The sequence below is a fragment of the Bos indicus x Bos taurus genome, chromosome 2 (genome assembly GCF_003369695.1).
Source record: "Bos indicus x Bos taurus breed Angus x Brahman F1 hybrid chromosome 2, Bos_hybrid_MaternalHap_v2.0, whole genome shotgun sequence".
NCBI classification, from domain to species: domain Eukaryota; kingdom Metazoa; phylum Chordata; class Mammalia; order Artiodactyla; family Bovidae; genus Bos; species Bos indicus x Bos taurus.
In genome coordinates, this window is record NC_040077.1 from 37900991 (window position 1) to 37917111 (window position 16121).

The window sequence follows — 16121 nt, forward strand, 5'->3', positions numbered from 1 at the left end:
ATTGATTCCATTTGTATCTGTGACCAGCTGTCATTTTGAACTGTGTGTAGATTTTTGTATTTGCCTACTGTTAATATGATAAAGATTATTGCATTTACTTCTTACATTGGGATAATTAGTATGCATTTCTGTATGATGTGTACATCCTTTCTTAGTGTTTGACAAGTTTTAAGCATAGTCTTGGCTTTGAGGACTAAAGCTAAGAATTTATAGAATGGATTTTAGTAGCTGATATTTGATTTAAGTGAAGCCATAGCCTATTTCATTATGTACTTAGTTCAGTTCAGTCGCTCAGTCATGTCCGACTCTTTGTGACCCCATGGACTGCAGCAGGACAGGCCTCCCTGTCCATCACCAACTCAAACTCATGTCCATTGAGTCGTTGATGCCATCCAACCATCTCATCCTCTGTCGTCCCCTTCTCCTCCTGCCTTCAATCTTTCCCAGCATCAGGGTCTTTTCCAATGAGTCAGCTCTTCGCGTCAGGTGGCCAAAGTATTGGAGTTTCAGCTTCAGCATCAGTCCTTCCTATGAACACCCAGGACTGATCTACTTTAGGATGGACTAGTTGGATCTTCTTGCAGTCCAAGGGACTCTCAAGAGTCTTCTCCAATACCACAGTTCAAAGGCATCAATTCATTGGTGCTCCGCTTTCTTTATAGTCCAACTCTCACATCCATCCATGACTACTGGAAAAACCATAGCTTTGACTAGATGGACCTTTGTTGTCAAAGTAATGTCTCTGCTTTTTAATATGCTGTCTAGGTTGGTCATAGCTTTTCTTCCTAGGAGCAAGCGTCTTTCAATTTCATGGCTGCAGTCACTATCTGCAGTAGTTCTGAGCCCCCAAAAGTAAAGTTTCTCACTGTTTCCACTGTTTCCCCATCTATTTGCCATGAAGTGTTGGGACCAGATGCAATGATCTTAGTTTTCTGCATGTTGAGCTTTAAGCCAGCTTTTTCACTCTCCTCTTTCACTTTCATCAAGAGGCTCTTTAGTTCTTCTTCACTTTCTGCCATAAGGGTGGTGTCATCTGCATATATGAGGTTATAGATATTTCTCCTGGCAGTCTTGATTCCAGCTTGTGCTTCTTCCAGCCCAGTGTTTCTCATGATGTACTCTGCATATAAGTTAAATAAGCAGGGTGATGATATACAGCCTTCATGTACTCATTTCCCTATTTTGAACCAGTCTGTTGTTCCATGTCCGGTTCTAACTGTTGCTTCCTGACCTGCATACAGATTTCTTAAGAGGCAGTTCAGGTGGTCTGATACTCCCATCTCTTGAAGAATTTTCCACAGTTTATTGTGATCCACGCAGTCAAAGGCTTTGGTGTAGTCAATAAAGCAGAACTAGATGTTTTTCTGGAACTCTCTTGTTTTTTCAATGATCCAGTGGTTGTTGGCAATTTGATCGCTGGTTCCTCTGCCCTTTGTACATCCAGCTTGAACATCTGGAAGTTCATGGTTCACATATACTATTGAAGCCTGGCTTGGAGAGTTTTGAGCATTACTTTACTAGCGTGCAAGTTGAGTGCAGTTGTGTGGTAGTTTGAGCATTCTTTGGCATTGCCTTTCTTTGGGATTGGAATGAATACTGACCTTTTCCAGTCCTGTGGCCACTGCTGAGTTTTCCAAATTTGCGGCATATTGAATGCAGCGCTTTCACAGCATCATCTTTTAAGATTTGAAATAGCTCAACTGGAATTCCATCACCTCTACTAGCTTTGTTTGTAGTGATGCTTCCTAAGGCCCACTTGACTTCACATTCCAGGATATCTGGCTCTAGGTGAGTGATCATACCACTGTTTACTTAATTAACCATCAGATCAGATCAGATCAGATCAGTCGCTCAGTCATGTCCGACTCTTTGCAACCCCATGAATCACAGCACGCCAGGCCTCCCTGTCCATCACCAACTCCTGGAGTTCACCCAGACTCACGTCCATTGAGTCAGTGATGCCATCCAGCCATCTCATCCTCTGTCGTCCCCTTCTCCTCTTGCCCCCAATCCCTCCCAGCATCAGAGTCTTTTCCAATGAGTCAACTCTTCTCATGAGGTGGCCAAAATACTGGAGTTTCAGCTTTAGCATCATTCCTTCTAAAGAAATCCCAGGGCTGATCTCCTTCAGAATGGACTGGTTGGATCTCCTTGCAGTCCAAGGGACTCTCAAGAGTCTTCTCCAACACCACAGTTCAAAAGCATCAATTCTTCGGTGCTCAGCCTTCTTCACAGTCCAACTCTCACATCCATACATGACCACAGGAAAAACCATAGCCTTGACTAGATGGACCTTTGTTGGCAAAGTAATGTCTCTGCTTTTGAATATGCTATCTAGGTTGGTCATAACTTTCCTTCCAAGGAGTAAGTGTCTTTTAATTTCATGGCTGCAGTCACCATCTGCAGTGATTTTGGAGCCCAGAAAAATAAAGTCTGACACTGTTTCCACTGTTTCCCCGTCTATTTCCCATGAAGTGATGGGACCAGATGCCATGATCTTTGTCTTCTGAATGTTGAGCTTTAAGCCAACTTTTAATTAACCATACCTAAATTATAATTTTTTTTAAGTAGGTGCCACCTTATCTTTTTTGCTAGGTTCTTTTCTCACATCACTTAGAGGTTATAATATATTAAATTCAGAGATGTGGTCTATACTAGTAAAATGAAGAATTATTTAGGTCGTCAACTCTTAATTTCAGGTGACATACCTTTATATAGGGGCCTCCCAGGTGGCACTAGTGGTAAAGAATCTGCCTGCCAGTGCAGGATATGCAAGACACATGGGTTCAATCCCTCGTTCAGGAAGAACCCCTGGATAAGGGAATAGCTAGCCACTCCAGTATTCTTGCTGTAAGTCCCATGGATGGGGGAGCCTGGCAGGCTACAGCCCATGGGGTCACAAAGAGTTGGACATGACTGAGCAACTGAGCTCTCATAGACACACACACACCTTTTTATAAGGAGTATTTCAGAATCACCTACAGAGGTTTTTCAAACTCTTAAGGCTATCTCTCTTCCTCTTCTTTCTCTTAAGACTCAGACCTCCCAGGGTTGGTATTCACTGGCAGTAGGAACTATTGATATCCGTGTAAGAATGTCATGCCCTTCAAGAGCATAGGATGGGAAGAGCTACTGTCAGTGCTATAATTATTTTAAGTTTAGATGTTCTAATATCTGATTGTTTCCCTAATCAATGGCAAACTGAGTTTTTAGAATTATTATCGCAATTTTTAATGTTTATTAGCACATGTCTAACCAAAGCACCTGAAGTTGTTATTAATATAACAAAACTGATTTAGATAGAGTATTTTTAAAATTATATGCAGGGGAAATCATGTTTTCTGCTCATAGATTCATTACCATATAGAAGTAGAAGTTGTTCTAGGACCACCTGGCCTGACTCCATCCTGTATGAGAACTTAAAAAGAATAAATGACTGGTCCTCAGTCACCAATTAGCCATGGACCCAGAAATCTGGGACTGGTACCTGATCCTGATTGTTGTATTTACTATTAAGATATTTGGTCTTCACTTTTCAAAATCATTGATTTTAATTCATTTTATTCACTTTTCTAGCAATGACATAACACATAAGCTCAGTTTCATAATAAGCATTTATCATCTGTTTTCTTTTCAGGTCGAACATGAGAAATATTGTAATCAATATCGCTTTGCTAAGGAGCAGCGAAGAATCCTGATATTGAGTTGGAATAAGAATCGGCGAGACTTTATACAGAAGGCTGTGCTGACACTGGCTGAAGCCTGTGCAACTCATGAAATGGAAAGCATGTTGGCTAAGGACAGGAAAAAGCAACAGGAAGTGTGTGCGGATCTGAAAGCCAAGGTGAGACGCTTTGCAGATGATGCTTCAGTATTTGCCTGAGTATTCATTTCAGAATTAACTTTTCCTGTTTGTTCAATTCCAACCTAAAATTTCTCTAAAAAGCCTATTTTGAATAAAATTATTAGCTTGAACTATATGAAATTGCAATTCCTTTAAGTCAAAACATTATAAACAATCAACAGTTTCATACAGTTCAACCTGAAGTCGAACAGGAGGTAAGTATTGAAGTTTTGATTGTGAATATCCAATACCAACTACGAATGCTATACATCAGCATGGGGTACGGGATGAAAATGCAGTGTAATTATAGAGTAAATGTCTGATACTTGTTCAGACTCAGGAACCTCTCATTCTCTTTAAAGAGTTTTTTTAAAAAAAGGATCCAGTTACGAAGAGGAGGGAGGATTTGTGAACAGATACGTTGGGGAGAGCTTGATGGGCTGTGTGAGCTCTCAACAAAGTGAGATGGGGAGCAGATTGGGTTTTCCTCCTGCCCAGACCCAGCGAGGAACCTCCAGGATGGCTTGGAGAGTTGAGTGGGTAACCCTTGTAGTGGAGTCTTGGGGACTGGTGTCTGAGGCTCGCAGGGAAGTACTGCTGCTGCTGCTGCTAAGTCGCTTCAGTCGTGTCTGACTCTGTGTGACCCCAGAGACAGCAGCCCATCAGGCTTCCCTGTCCCTGGGATTCTCCAGGCAAGAACACTGGAGTGGGCTGCCATTTCCTTCTCCAATGCATGAAAGTGAAAAGTGAAAGTGAAGTCGCTCAGTCGTGTCCGACTCTAGCGACCCCATAGACTGCAGCCCACCAGGCTCCTCCGTCCACGGGATTTTCCAGGCAAAAGTACTGGAGTGGGGTGCCATTGCCTTCGCAGGGAAGTACAGACAGCACAGAATCTGGAAGTACAGAGAAACTGCCTTAATGGCAGAACTGCAAACAAGAGTGGCTGCTGTGTTGGGAGTAATCGCACTCCTCAAATGGATCACGGGTGCATGAGTCCCAGAGGCCCCAGGTGGATTTGGCCTCCCTAGGAGTGTTGAAAGGGCCGTCAAACATAAATTGTATCATGTTTTAAACTTCTAAGTAAGGAAAATTATGATTGGGGGTGACACTGAATCCTCACAGCTAATGTGAGATGAATTTTTGTGTGGGTAAAGCTGTCCCTAAGGTGACCTGCCTACTTTGCAGGATGCCTGGGAGCTGTGATGTGCCCATTCCCCTTATACTTAAAGAGTAGAATGGCCTGACCCAATCAGACTGGAGGAGCTGAGACAGGAGGAGGAGTTGACTAATCCTTCGCTGTTGAAGTCCCTAGGCAGGGGACTGTTCGGACCTCACAGAATTGCTGAAAATACTATTAACCATGAAACTGTTGAATCAGGAGTTAGTGACCTTAGGCAGTTCTCTGAAACTTACTTCTGTAACTGCAGTATAATGCCAACTGCTTGTTTGTACTTGAGAAATAAAGATACATGCGACACACAAACACACACACACACACAATTGTATTGAGGTACAGCATACACACAGTAAAGTGCACAGATCTTAACTTATTGATAAATGACATAGTAGGAGGATGTTGTAAACTTTTATTCTCTTGAAAGAAAAAATAAGCTGGTAGATGTTACATTATAGCAATTAATAGCATATAAAAACAAATGTCTTGGACTTCCCTGGTGATCCAGTGGCTGAGAATCTGCCTGCCAATTCAGGGGACATGAATTCAGTCCTTGGTGCGGGAAGATTCCACATGCCTCAGAGCGACTAAGCTCATGTACCACAGCCACTGACCCTGTACAGCTAGGGGCGTCTGCACTTTCTAGGGCCCTGGCGGCACAACTAATGGGTCTGTGTGCTGCAACTACTGAAGCCCTTCACCTGGAGCCGTGCTTCATCATAAGAGAAGCCCCCACAGTGAGAAGCCCATGCGTGGCAACGAGAGAGTAGTCCTTGCTCCCACAACCAGAGAAGAGCCCACACAGCAACAAAGACCCAGCACAGCCATAAATAAATAAATTAAAAACCAAATAAATAAATGTCTCTATTAGAGGAAAAATTTCTCCTCTGCAGTTTTTTAAACAAAAAGATATTTATTTTGACATTGCATAAACTTAGGACCTAAAAGCAATAGAATTTACATGAAGCTTCCAAGGTGGCTCAGATGGTAAAGAATCTGCCTGCAATTTGGAAGACCCAGGTTTGATCCCTGGGTCAGGAAGATGCCCTGGAGAATAGAATAGCTACCCACTCCAGTATTCTTGCCTGGGAAACCCCATGGACAGAGGAACCTTGTGGGCTATAGCTCATGGAGTCACAAAAAGTTGGACATGACTGACAAACGCACACACACACAAAGCCCAATCTACCATGTCCTACAGAGCTAATGCACGTTTCATCTCCATCTGTGGCTGATAAGAAATACTCAGTGACTAAAAAAAAACAAGAGAGGAAGGATGGTCAGGGGTCTTGCCAAATCCTTATATACGCCTAGTCTGTTTATACTCATTTTGCACACATTCAGGATGTGCTGAAGGGGATATTTTCTGGTTTTGTATCACATAGAGGTAAAAATACATGGAGTGGAGTCCACAGAATATAAGTGTACTATTGAATAAAGTTCTACAAATATATGCTGCCCATAGAAATACCACTGAGATCAAGATACAGAAGGGCTCAGAATGCTCCCTCACCCCTCTTCTCAGTATAGACTGTGCTTAGTCACTCAGTCGTGTCCGGCTCTTTGTGACCCTGTAGACTGTAGCCCTCCAGACTCCTCTGTCCATGGGGTTTCTCCAGGCAAGAACACTGGAGTGGATTACCATGCCCTTCTCCAGGGGATCTTCTGAACCCCATGGATTGAACCCAGGTCTCCCACATTGCAGGCCGATTCTTCAATCTGAGCCACAAAGGAAGCCTAAGAATACTGGAGTGGGTAGCCTATCCCTTCTCCAGGGATCTTCCTGACCCAGGAATCAAACCAGTTTCTCTTGCATTGAAGGCAGATTCTTTTCCATCTGAGCTACAGAGAAGTCCCCCCAATATATACTAGCCTCATCCATGACTACTATTCCGAATTCATCTAATCATTCAAGATTGTTTTGCTTATTGGTGAATTTCATATGAGTCAAATCATACAGTTACTCTTTGATACTTCTTTCATGTATCATATCTGTGAGTTCCATCCTTGCTGCATGTAATAATCATCTGGGTAATATTTTGTGCACATACGTATACCACAGTTTATATTTTCTCCTGTTGGTGGACATTTGATTTGCTTCCAGCTTTTCATGTTATGATAATGGTGCTATGAACATCCTTGATCTTGACTTATGGTGGTCATAGGCCCTTGTAACTCTTGAATAATTACCTCAGAGTGGAATTGCTGAATCATAAGGCTCATGTTAAATACTTCCAAATAGTTTTCCAAAGTGGTTATACAAATTTACAACCAGTTTCAGTTAATCCACGTTCTTGCCAACATTGGTATTGCCAAATCTTTAACTTCAGCTAATCTGATGAATGTGTAGTGGTACATCATTATGATTTTCATTTGCATTTAGAATAAAGATGTCGAGCAGCTTTTCTTATGCATATTGGCAATTTGAATATCCTCTTTTGTGAAACAGCCACTTAGGTCCTTTGCCCATTTTTCTATTCCATTGTCTGCTCTTTTTCTTACTCATTTGTATGTTCTTTATATGTTCTGTAGGCAAATTCCATTTTTTCCTCCCAATCTGTAACTTGTCTCTTCACACTGTTAATGTTGTTTTTTGATGAACAATTTAATTGCAATGAAATTTTTTCTTTTAATTTTAAATATCTTTGAGATGTAAGTTATATGTGGTTAAAATCATCCTTTTGGGGGACTTCCCTGGGGCCTCAGACAGTAAAGAATCTGCCCACAATGTGGGAGACCTGGATTTGATCCCTATGTCAAGAAGGAAATGGCAACCCATTCTAGTATTCTTGCCTGGAGAATTCCCATGGACAGAGGAGCCTGGCACACTACAGTCTATAGGGTTGCAGAGTTGGATACAACTGAATGACTATCACACAAAATCACCCTTTTTAGTGTATAGCTCTGTGAGTTTCGACAAATGCTGGACATGTAACCACCCCCACAGTCAGGATATAGAACTGTTTTATCACTTTCAACAGTCCTTCATGCCTCTTTGAAGTCGACACCGCACCCACCTTCAGCCTTTGGCAACTGTTGATCTCTGTCTCTATTGTTCTGCCTATTCTAGAATGTCATATAACTATAACCAGATAGTATGACATGTACTCTTTTGAGTCTGTCTTTATTCACTGAGCATAATGCCTTTGAGATCTAGCCATGATAGTATAAATGCCAACAGTTCGGTCCTTTTTATTGCTGTAATATTCCTTGATTTGGGTTTATTACAGTTTGTCCACTCACCAGTTGTCTTCAGTTTTTGGCAATTAGTGTCACTTTGCTTATGGTGGAAGTAGGCTTCAGGCTTTCCTTGTGAGTCTGAGCCCAAGAGAGTGTCTTGCCACTCTCGCATCTTCCCAAGTTGCAGATTCTTACTGTCATTTGCTAGCCTGCTTGGGGAAGAGGCTTTCCGCTTTCTTGGTTCAGCCTCAGTATCCGGCAGGACCTACGTTCCTGGATATTGTGGCCAGAACCTATTCAGTGACTCTGCCCTCCTCCCCAGGGCAGATGAACTTCAAGTTCACCTCAGGTCTTGCTGGTTCTTGTGAGGGAGAAAGCTTCCTGTTTCTTCCTCAGGAGAGAAGGATTTCTTTGTCCCCTTTCCCTGGCCTCAAAGGGTCTACACTTGCGCCCTGAGGGTTTGCAGCTCCGCCTCCCTCGCCACCCACAGTGCCTTTTGTTCATTAGGGCTTTGTTCCTCTCTGGCTGGTTTGTATGACCACAGGAGTCTTCCTCTGCTGCTTTCCCTGACTGGGATCTTTCTTAGGAACATTCTAGTAGATTTGTAAAGAAAAGCTTGTGAAGGGGTGTAAATTCCCCTTGCATCTGTAGCTTCCATATGGCAGAAGCTCAGACTCTGCCATGGCAGCAAATTGTTAAAATGAAACTATGGAATCATCACAAAATTTTACCTGCCATCTTTTTATCCCTTCTAAAATGGCCTTGTCTTTCCCAGGGGCTCTGCCTCAGGTAAGTAGCTCTAGAATTTCCTATCTTGTTGGAGGCCTCTACCTTTCTTTAAATATCAGGCTAGTTTATTGTCCTATGATGTCTTCTCTCTGTTAGATTCAAGAAAAATTTTTATGTTGTAGGCTATCCAGCCTTTTCTTGTGGTTAAAGTCGGAGTGCCATTCTTTTCTGATTTCTGGAAGGTCCTAATGCAATGCAGTTTATCAGTCTTTTACATGCTGTATTTAAGAAATCATTGGCTAGTGGCATTGGGGTCATTTTCAAAAGTCAGATTCTTTCTGCCCAACAAGGCTCCTGCCAGAGGTTTAGGCTCCACCCAAAACAGTGAATTGGAAGAGCAGTAAATGGGAACCTGAAGGTGGAAAAGAAGTAACTAAAGGAAATTGTGTATGGGGAAATTTTCCAGGAACAGCCCAGGCAACAAAACTGATAGGAAGGGAAGAGTCAGCAGCATTAAGTACCTACTGAGTTTACCAGACAGCCTCAGTCCATTACCAGTCCATGAGAAAACTGCCTTTCCCCTTTATCTCTCCTCTCCTTTTGTTTCCCGCTCCTGGGCTCTGATGGTCTAAGCATGTAGGGAGTAAAAGGAAATGTTATCTTCTGAATAAAGAGGGAAGAGTTGCTTAATCTCTTAGAACTAGATAATTTAATTTTGAATCAAGACTATATTTTGTGACTTAAAGTGATCGTGGGACCCTCTGTAATCCAAGAGTGGGCTATGGTTTCTGCCTAGGTTTCGTCTAGTGGTAGGAGAAATATTTGAATAGGGGACAGAAATAATGCTGTGTTTTGATTATTTCCCACACATCATGCTGCCCAGTGTATCAAGCGTACTCTGTGGAGTGCCCTCAACATCTCAGACATTTGAATAGATGCTATATAGGCACTTTCTGATATTAACCTCAATGAGAAATCCAAGTTAAGGTGTACAACTGCCCTACACAGCTTTGCATATGAGTGCTGTAGAGCACTCAGCCATGAAATCATGGGCTGGGTTCTGCGAAGGCAATATAATATGGGTCTCTTCAGTAACACATGGTCACAATATGGTGAACAAATATCTCCGAACTTTTGGAGATGCAGCCTCCAAAGAGTAAATGTGGGCAGAGAATGGAAAAATTGGAGCATAAAGTAAACTGGTAAAATGGATTCTATTTTTCATAGAGAGTGTTATTGTTGGAGTCTGTGTTCCTGATCAAGAACTGAGGCTCAGCAAATTATAGTTCATAACAAAAATATATCATAAAAGAAAAGTGGTAACTCTATTAATTCTGTAGTAATTAAAAATATTAAATTAATCTCATCAGTTCAGTCACTCAGTCATTTCTGGCTCTTTGTAACTCCATGGACTGCGGCATGCCAGGCTTCCCTGTCCATCGCCAACTCCCGTCGCTTGTTCAAACTCATGTCCGTCAAGTTGGTGATGCCATCCAACTGTTTCATCCTCTGTTGTCGCCTTCTTCTCCTGCCTTCAATCTTTTCCAGCATCAGGGTTTTTCCCAGTGAGTCAGTTCTTTGCATCAGGTGGCCAAAGTATTGGAGCTTCAGCTTCAGCATCAGTCCTTCCAATGAACACCCAGGACTGATCTCCTTTAGGATTGACTGGTTTGATCTCCTTGCAGTCCAAGGGACTCTCAAGGGTCTTCTCCAACACCAAGTTCAAAAGCATCGATTCTTTGGTGCTCTGCCTTCTTTATGGTCCAGCTCTTACAACCATACATGACTACTGGAAAAACCATAGCCTAGACTAGACAGACCTTTGTCAGCAAAGGAATGTCTCTGCTTTTTCATATGCTGTTTAGGTTTGTCATAGCTTTTCTTCCAAGGAGCAAGGGTCTTTTAATTTCATGGCTGCAGTCACCATCTGCAGTGATTTTGGAGCCCAAGAAAAGAAAGTCTCTCACTGTTTTCATTGTTTCCCCGTCTATTTGCCATGAAGTGATGGGACCGGAAGCCATGATCTTAGTTTTTTGAATGCTGAGTTTTAAGCCAGCTTTTTCACTCTCCTCTTTCATCTCATAGTTTTTTTAAAACCTGGAAAGAAACTTGGAGATTTATTCTCAGTCTTCATTTTACAAGTCCAAAAGCTGACGTCCTGAAAGACAAAGTGACCTGACTTAAGGTTCATGCCAGCTCATTTGACTTGAAATTCAATATTATCTCTGCCCTACACAGCTTTGCATATAAGTATCTTATAAAATAATAGAAGATATTTATTATACTGTGGGCCCCAATGTGCTATAAAATAGACTTACAGAATGTGAAAAATATTACTTTGTCGTATCATAAATTTGATCTTTCTAAAACCAACATGCTAGCTATAATAAACACTGGTTAAATATTTAACCGTAATTTTGTTCTTAGTCTTGGAATTTAAAAGGGCTTTTGGGGAGTGATTTAGACGATTTGTGTCTTTAAGGAAAGAGCTAAAGGAATTTTGAAATAATGTGTTCTCTCTCTGCTTTGGTTTTCTATCAGCAGCAGCTGCTGTAGTAAATAGGGGACTTTCAGGCCTCTCACAAGATGGGTGAGAGGAAAGCGGGAAAACAGAGCTCTCATTCTCTTGCTCCCACAAAACCTTCTGTTTGGTCCCCTAAATTTTCTCAGACTGCTAGCCCCAGACCCTCCCAGCACTAGCCTGGACCACTCTGTTAGCTGCGTATTTGATTCCTTAACATCTTCGACTGTCTGTGGAATGGCTGGGGGGCCTCTTTCCCAGATCTGTCTCACAGTTGACTTTCTCTGTCTCCATGCTGGGTGGCCAAGTACTGCTACGAAAAAAGTCATTTGATCCAGACTCTGAATGAAATGTCCACATGAGAATGCTCAGTCTTATCCTTGGTTCACCAGCTCTTCCTAGTCCTCTCATCCCTGTTTCAAAGCATTGTGTGTGTGTGCTAAGTCACTTCAGTCATGTCCATCTCTTTTGACGCGATGGATTGTAACCTGCCAGGGTCTTCTGTCCATGGGGATTCTCCAGGCAAGAGTACTGGAGTGGGTTGCCATGCCCTCCTCCTGGGGGTCTTCCTATCCAGGGACCAAACCTGTGTCTCTTCTGTCTCCTCCATTGGCAGTGGGTTCTTTACCACTAGTGCCAACATTAAGTAAGCCACAGACAGGTCCTTAAAAGACTCTTGGGCTTCACTGGTAGATCAGATGGTAAAGAATCTGCCTGCAATGCAGGAAGCGGGGATTCAATCCCTGGGTCAGAAAGATCCCCTGGAGAAGGGAATGGCTACCCACTCCAGTATTCTTGCCTGGAGAATTCTGTGAACAGAGGAGCTGGTGGGCTATAGTCCGTGAGATCACAAAGAGTCAGACATAACTGAGTGACTAACACCATACACCCTCCCCATCACACTCCCAGAAGACAAACCACTTCCTGCTTTATCAATAAAATGAAGTCATGGAGGTGTAAGATTAATCCTCAGTTCCTATCTCCCCCGCCCTGTGTCTGCTAGTCCCCTGCTCTCCCCTCTGATGCACAGTGTGAGATCTTCTACACGTTCATGTCCAGTCCTTTCCTCTGATGGTTGGGATTCTGACCCATATAACCACTTGGTTCTACTGTTTACCCCCTTTCCTTTATTTTTACTCTGTGGGGTATTCCTCTCTGTCATCCTCTAGGTCCTGGGCAGTCCCTATTCTCTACCCTTTCATTTGAAATCAAACTTTTGAAAGAATAATCTAGATTATTTTTTTCTTCAAGACTTGTGATGTCTCCACGCCATCAAATTCCTATCCTCTCTCCAAGATGATGAGTGACCTCTGTATTACTTAATAGAATTAACACTCTTCCATCCTCATCCTAGTGGACCCCTCTGCCTCTTTTCTCACTCTTGACTACTCACTCTGGACATTTTTCACTCTGTCAGCTTCCAAAATATCATTAGTTTCGTCATGTCTTAAAGTGATTCTCAGCCAGCCTGTGTATTTGTCACTCTGCCCCTCCTGTAACCTTGGTTTCTTCCAGGATTCTGTCCTTGCTCTTTGTTCTTCTCTCTCTACTTCATTGGCTCTCCATCCCTCTTGTTATTTTCCCTACTTTATATGCTAATTACTTTCAAATCGTTTTTTCTCATCTCTGAACAGCTCTCTTTTGAACCTCATTTATCCAGCTACATACTAGTTATACCAACTTAGAAGTCTACGGATACCTTGAACTCAGTGTCCAAAATAGAAATCTTTGTTTTCCCATAATAAATTTGCACTTCTTTCTTGAAACTTATTTTAGCTTCCTCTTTTTCCTCACCCTCATAGCGACTTACCAAATTTGGAAAATTTTCTGTATTAACTATATAGCCTTTCCTTTCTATCAGGAGGCCTTGGCCACTGTTCCTGAACTATTACAGCAGCCTTCTAATGGCTATGCTTCACATCCCACAAAAACGTTTCTGTAAGTTTTCCCCTAATCTACAGGTAGGGCACTCTATCTAAAAAGCGTTCTGGTTATTTGCATTAGTCCATCCCTTGATGACAGCTCCTCAGTAGCACCCCTTTACTTGCAATATGGCTAAACTTCGTAGCATGGCTTTCTAAGTCCTCAGTAACATGGACCCCGGCTCCCTTCTTAGTCTCCTTTCTTGATACTCCACCTCATATTTAACAGTTTAAACATACCAAACCCCTGTAGTCCTTTCTCCATCTCTAGTTGACACAGCATTGTACAGCATTTTGTTCCCTGACCTTGTGTCCTTGCTCCCACCACTGTTGGCTTGTCAGGAATGCTGCTCTCGCCTTCCTTTGTCTGGTTAAGTCTCACTCATCTTCAAGATTTAGTTCAAATGTCTGCTACAGGAAGACTTTCTTGGGTCACTGGCTAGGTTCAGTCCATTCTTGGTTATCCCTAGCCCCTTATTAGATAATCATAACTTGCCAGTGATTCTGCCACACTGGAAAAATCTATGTCCCCTGTACAACTGCAGGCAGGAGCCCCATCTTATTTATCTTGGTATAGCATATACCTCCTATAACCCCTCTACTCCTCTAACACCACCCTCGCAACAAATTTCTCAGTGATCAGAACGTGCTTGGTGCTGAGTGACTCTTGTTGAAGTATATAATAAGCCTTAGGCATTTTTCTCTTCTTAACGTGTGTGTGCTAAGTTACTTCAGTCATGTCTGACTCTTTGCAACCCTATCAACTGTAGTCCACCAGGGTCCTCTGTCCTCTGGATTCTCCAGGCAAGAATACTGGAATGGGTTGTCGTGCCCTCCTCCAGGGGGTCTTTCCAACCCAGGGACTGAACCCACGTCTCTTATGTCTCCTGCACTGGCAGGCAGGTTCTTTACCACTAGCACCACTATACCTCTTGATATAGTACTGTTTTAACTACCTTCTTTCTACCTTATTTATTTATGAGGGAATCTTCTGTAGAAACAAGTACGTGGATGTTCAAGGTCATTAAGAAGTGAAATACAAGACTTAATTGTCAACACTGAATATGCTGTGAAGTCACATATGGTTTTACAAAGAAAAGCTGATAGTCTATAAAACTGAGGTGTATTTCAGGCATGGACCATGTTACCAGGTACTTAGTTCATCTTCTTTGTGTGCTCTTCCTCCCATCTCTATCTATCTAATGAATGACTTAACCAAGAAACTACAGTAGTAAGGGAAATCAGATAATAATGAGATAGAAGATACTTTTTTGAATAAATCATATCTGAAATACCTTTTCCATATTTGTCATGGCATCGGCTCCTCCCATAATCTCCCTTCTCCACAGATTTTAGCCTCCTTTGCTGTTAGAGAACAGACTTAGGTTTTACAAATTGCATGGTGTATGGTACTATAATATAGTTTTTGAATTTCAATTCCATTGATAATGAATAACAGATACCATGATAAACAACAATAAAAAATGAACAAGGTATTATTTTAGAAGTGTTTATAGGCATTGGACAGCCAGTGCCTGAATAAGATCCCTAAAATAAGAAAAACTTTAAAGATGAGCCCTGTGTTCACCTTAGGTTTCTTCCTGACTTCATGGGTTCGTCATGGTTTTTCGGTTTGTTTTGTTTTCTTTTTTTGGCTGTACCTTGTGGCTTGTAGGATCTTGTTTCCCCCACCAGGGGTTGAACCTGGGCCCTTGGCAGTGAAAGTGTGGAGTCCTAACCACTGGACTGCAATGAAATTCCTCTGACATCATGTTTTAATACAAGGAAGAAAGAGAAATAAACTATGCAGTAAATTATAATCTCAATAGGTGAAGAAAGCAGATATTGGAGTTTGGGTTGCAAAGGCACCTGAGATTTGGGGGACAGAGTACCAGAGATAAAGGAACGGCAGATAAAAGCCTCCAAAATGCCTACAAAAAAAATCTCATGAGTTCTTTGCCAACTTGTAAGCTCTGAATGCAGAGAATGAGATGCCAAGAGGCCAAAAGAGAACAACTATTAGAAGGCTGAGAACAGAGATTTCAGAGGTCACACAGTTTTGGGGAGGACCTAGATATTGGAATCCTAGCTGAGCTCATGTGAAAAAATCTTGGTGAGCACTCTAGGCATTCAGGTGAAACTCCAGAAAGGTCATGCCTTAAGGGTATGAATTACACTTAAGGATTGTGGACAAAACTGAAACAAACTTACCCTTAAAAAGGTAAAAATAAAGCATCAACACAATCCAGGAGATTTTTGTGACAAGTTAACTACCTTTCAGACTAAAGACTCAACACTCTTTAGAGAAAAATAATATAACTTAGAGCCTCTACAACAGATCCTTCACAACATTCAGCCCAAAATAAAAATTACCAAACATTCAAAGAAACAGGAAAAAGTGACGGACAGATAATAAAGGAATAAAACAGTCTCAGAAATGATCTAGATATTGTAGTTAAAAGGTAAGAACTATAACAATTATGATTAATGTGTTAAAGAAAATATAAGAAAAGATGAAAATGGATAAAAGTATGGAATACTTCAGTATAGAATTAAAATATATAAAAATGAATCAAATGAGCATTTTAGAAATGCAAAATATAATATCTTAAGTTAAGAACTCATTGAATGAGCCTTAAGAGCAGACTAGACATATTGGAAGACAGAATTAATGAACCTGGAGACAGAGCAATAGATCTTCAAACTGAAATATATGAAGATAAAAATAATAAAAAGCAGAATAGAGAAGAA

General features: G+C 41.6%; 1 protein-coding gene and 1 non-coding gene across 2 annotated transcripts in view; both read left to right on the forward strand.

Annotated features, from left to right (window-relative positions):
- Window positions 1-16121, forward strand: part of CCDC148 (coiled-coil domain containing 148) — a 296477-nt gene that overhangs the window by 132159 nt on the left and 148197 nt on the right. The window contains exon 11 of the mRNA XM_027560231.1: window positions 3638-3844. Coding sequence (XP_027416032.1) covers window positions 3638-3844 — 207 coding nt within the window. The remainder of the gene's footprint in view (window positions 1-3637; window positions 3845-16121) is intronic.
- LOC113881848 lies at window positions 4908-5055 on the forward strand. The gene has a single exon (XR_003508184.1). It is a non-coding gene; the product is annotated as a U12 minor spliceosomal RNA (small nuclear RNA).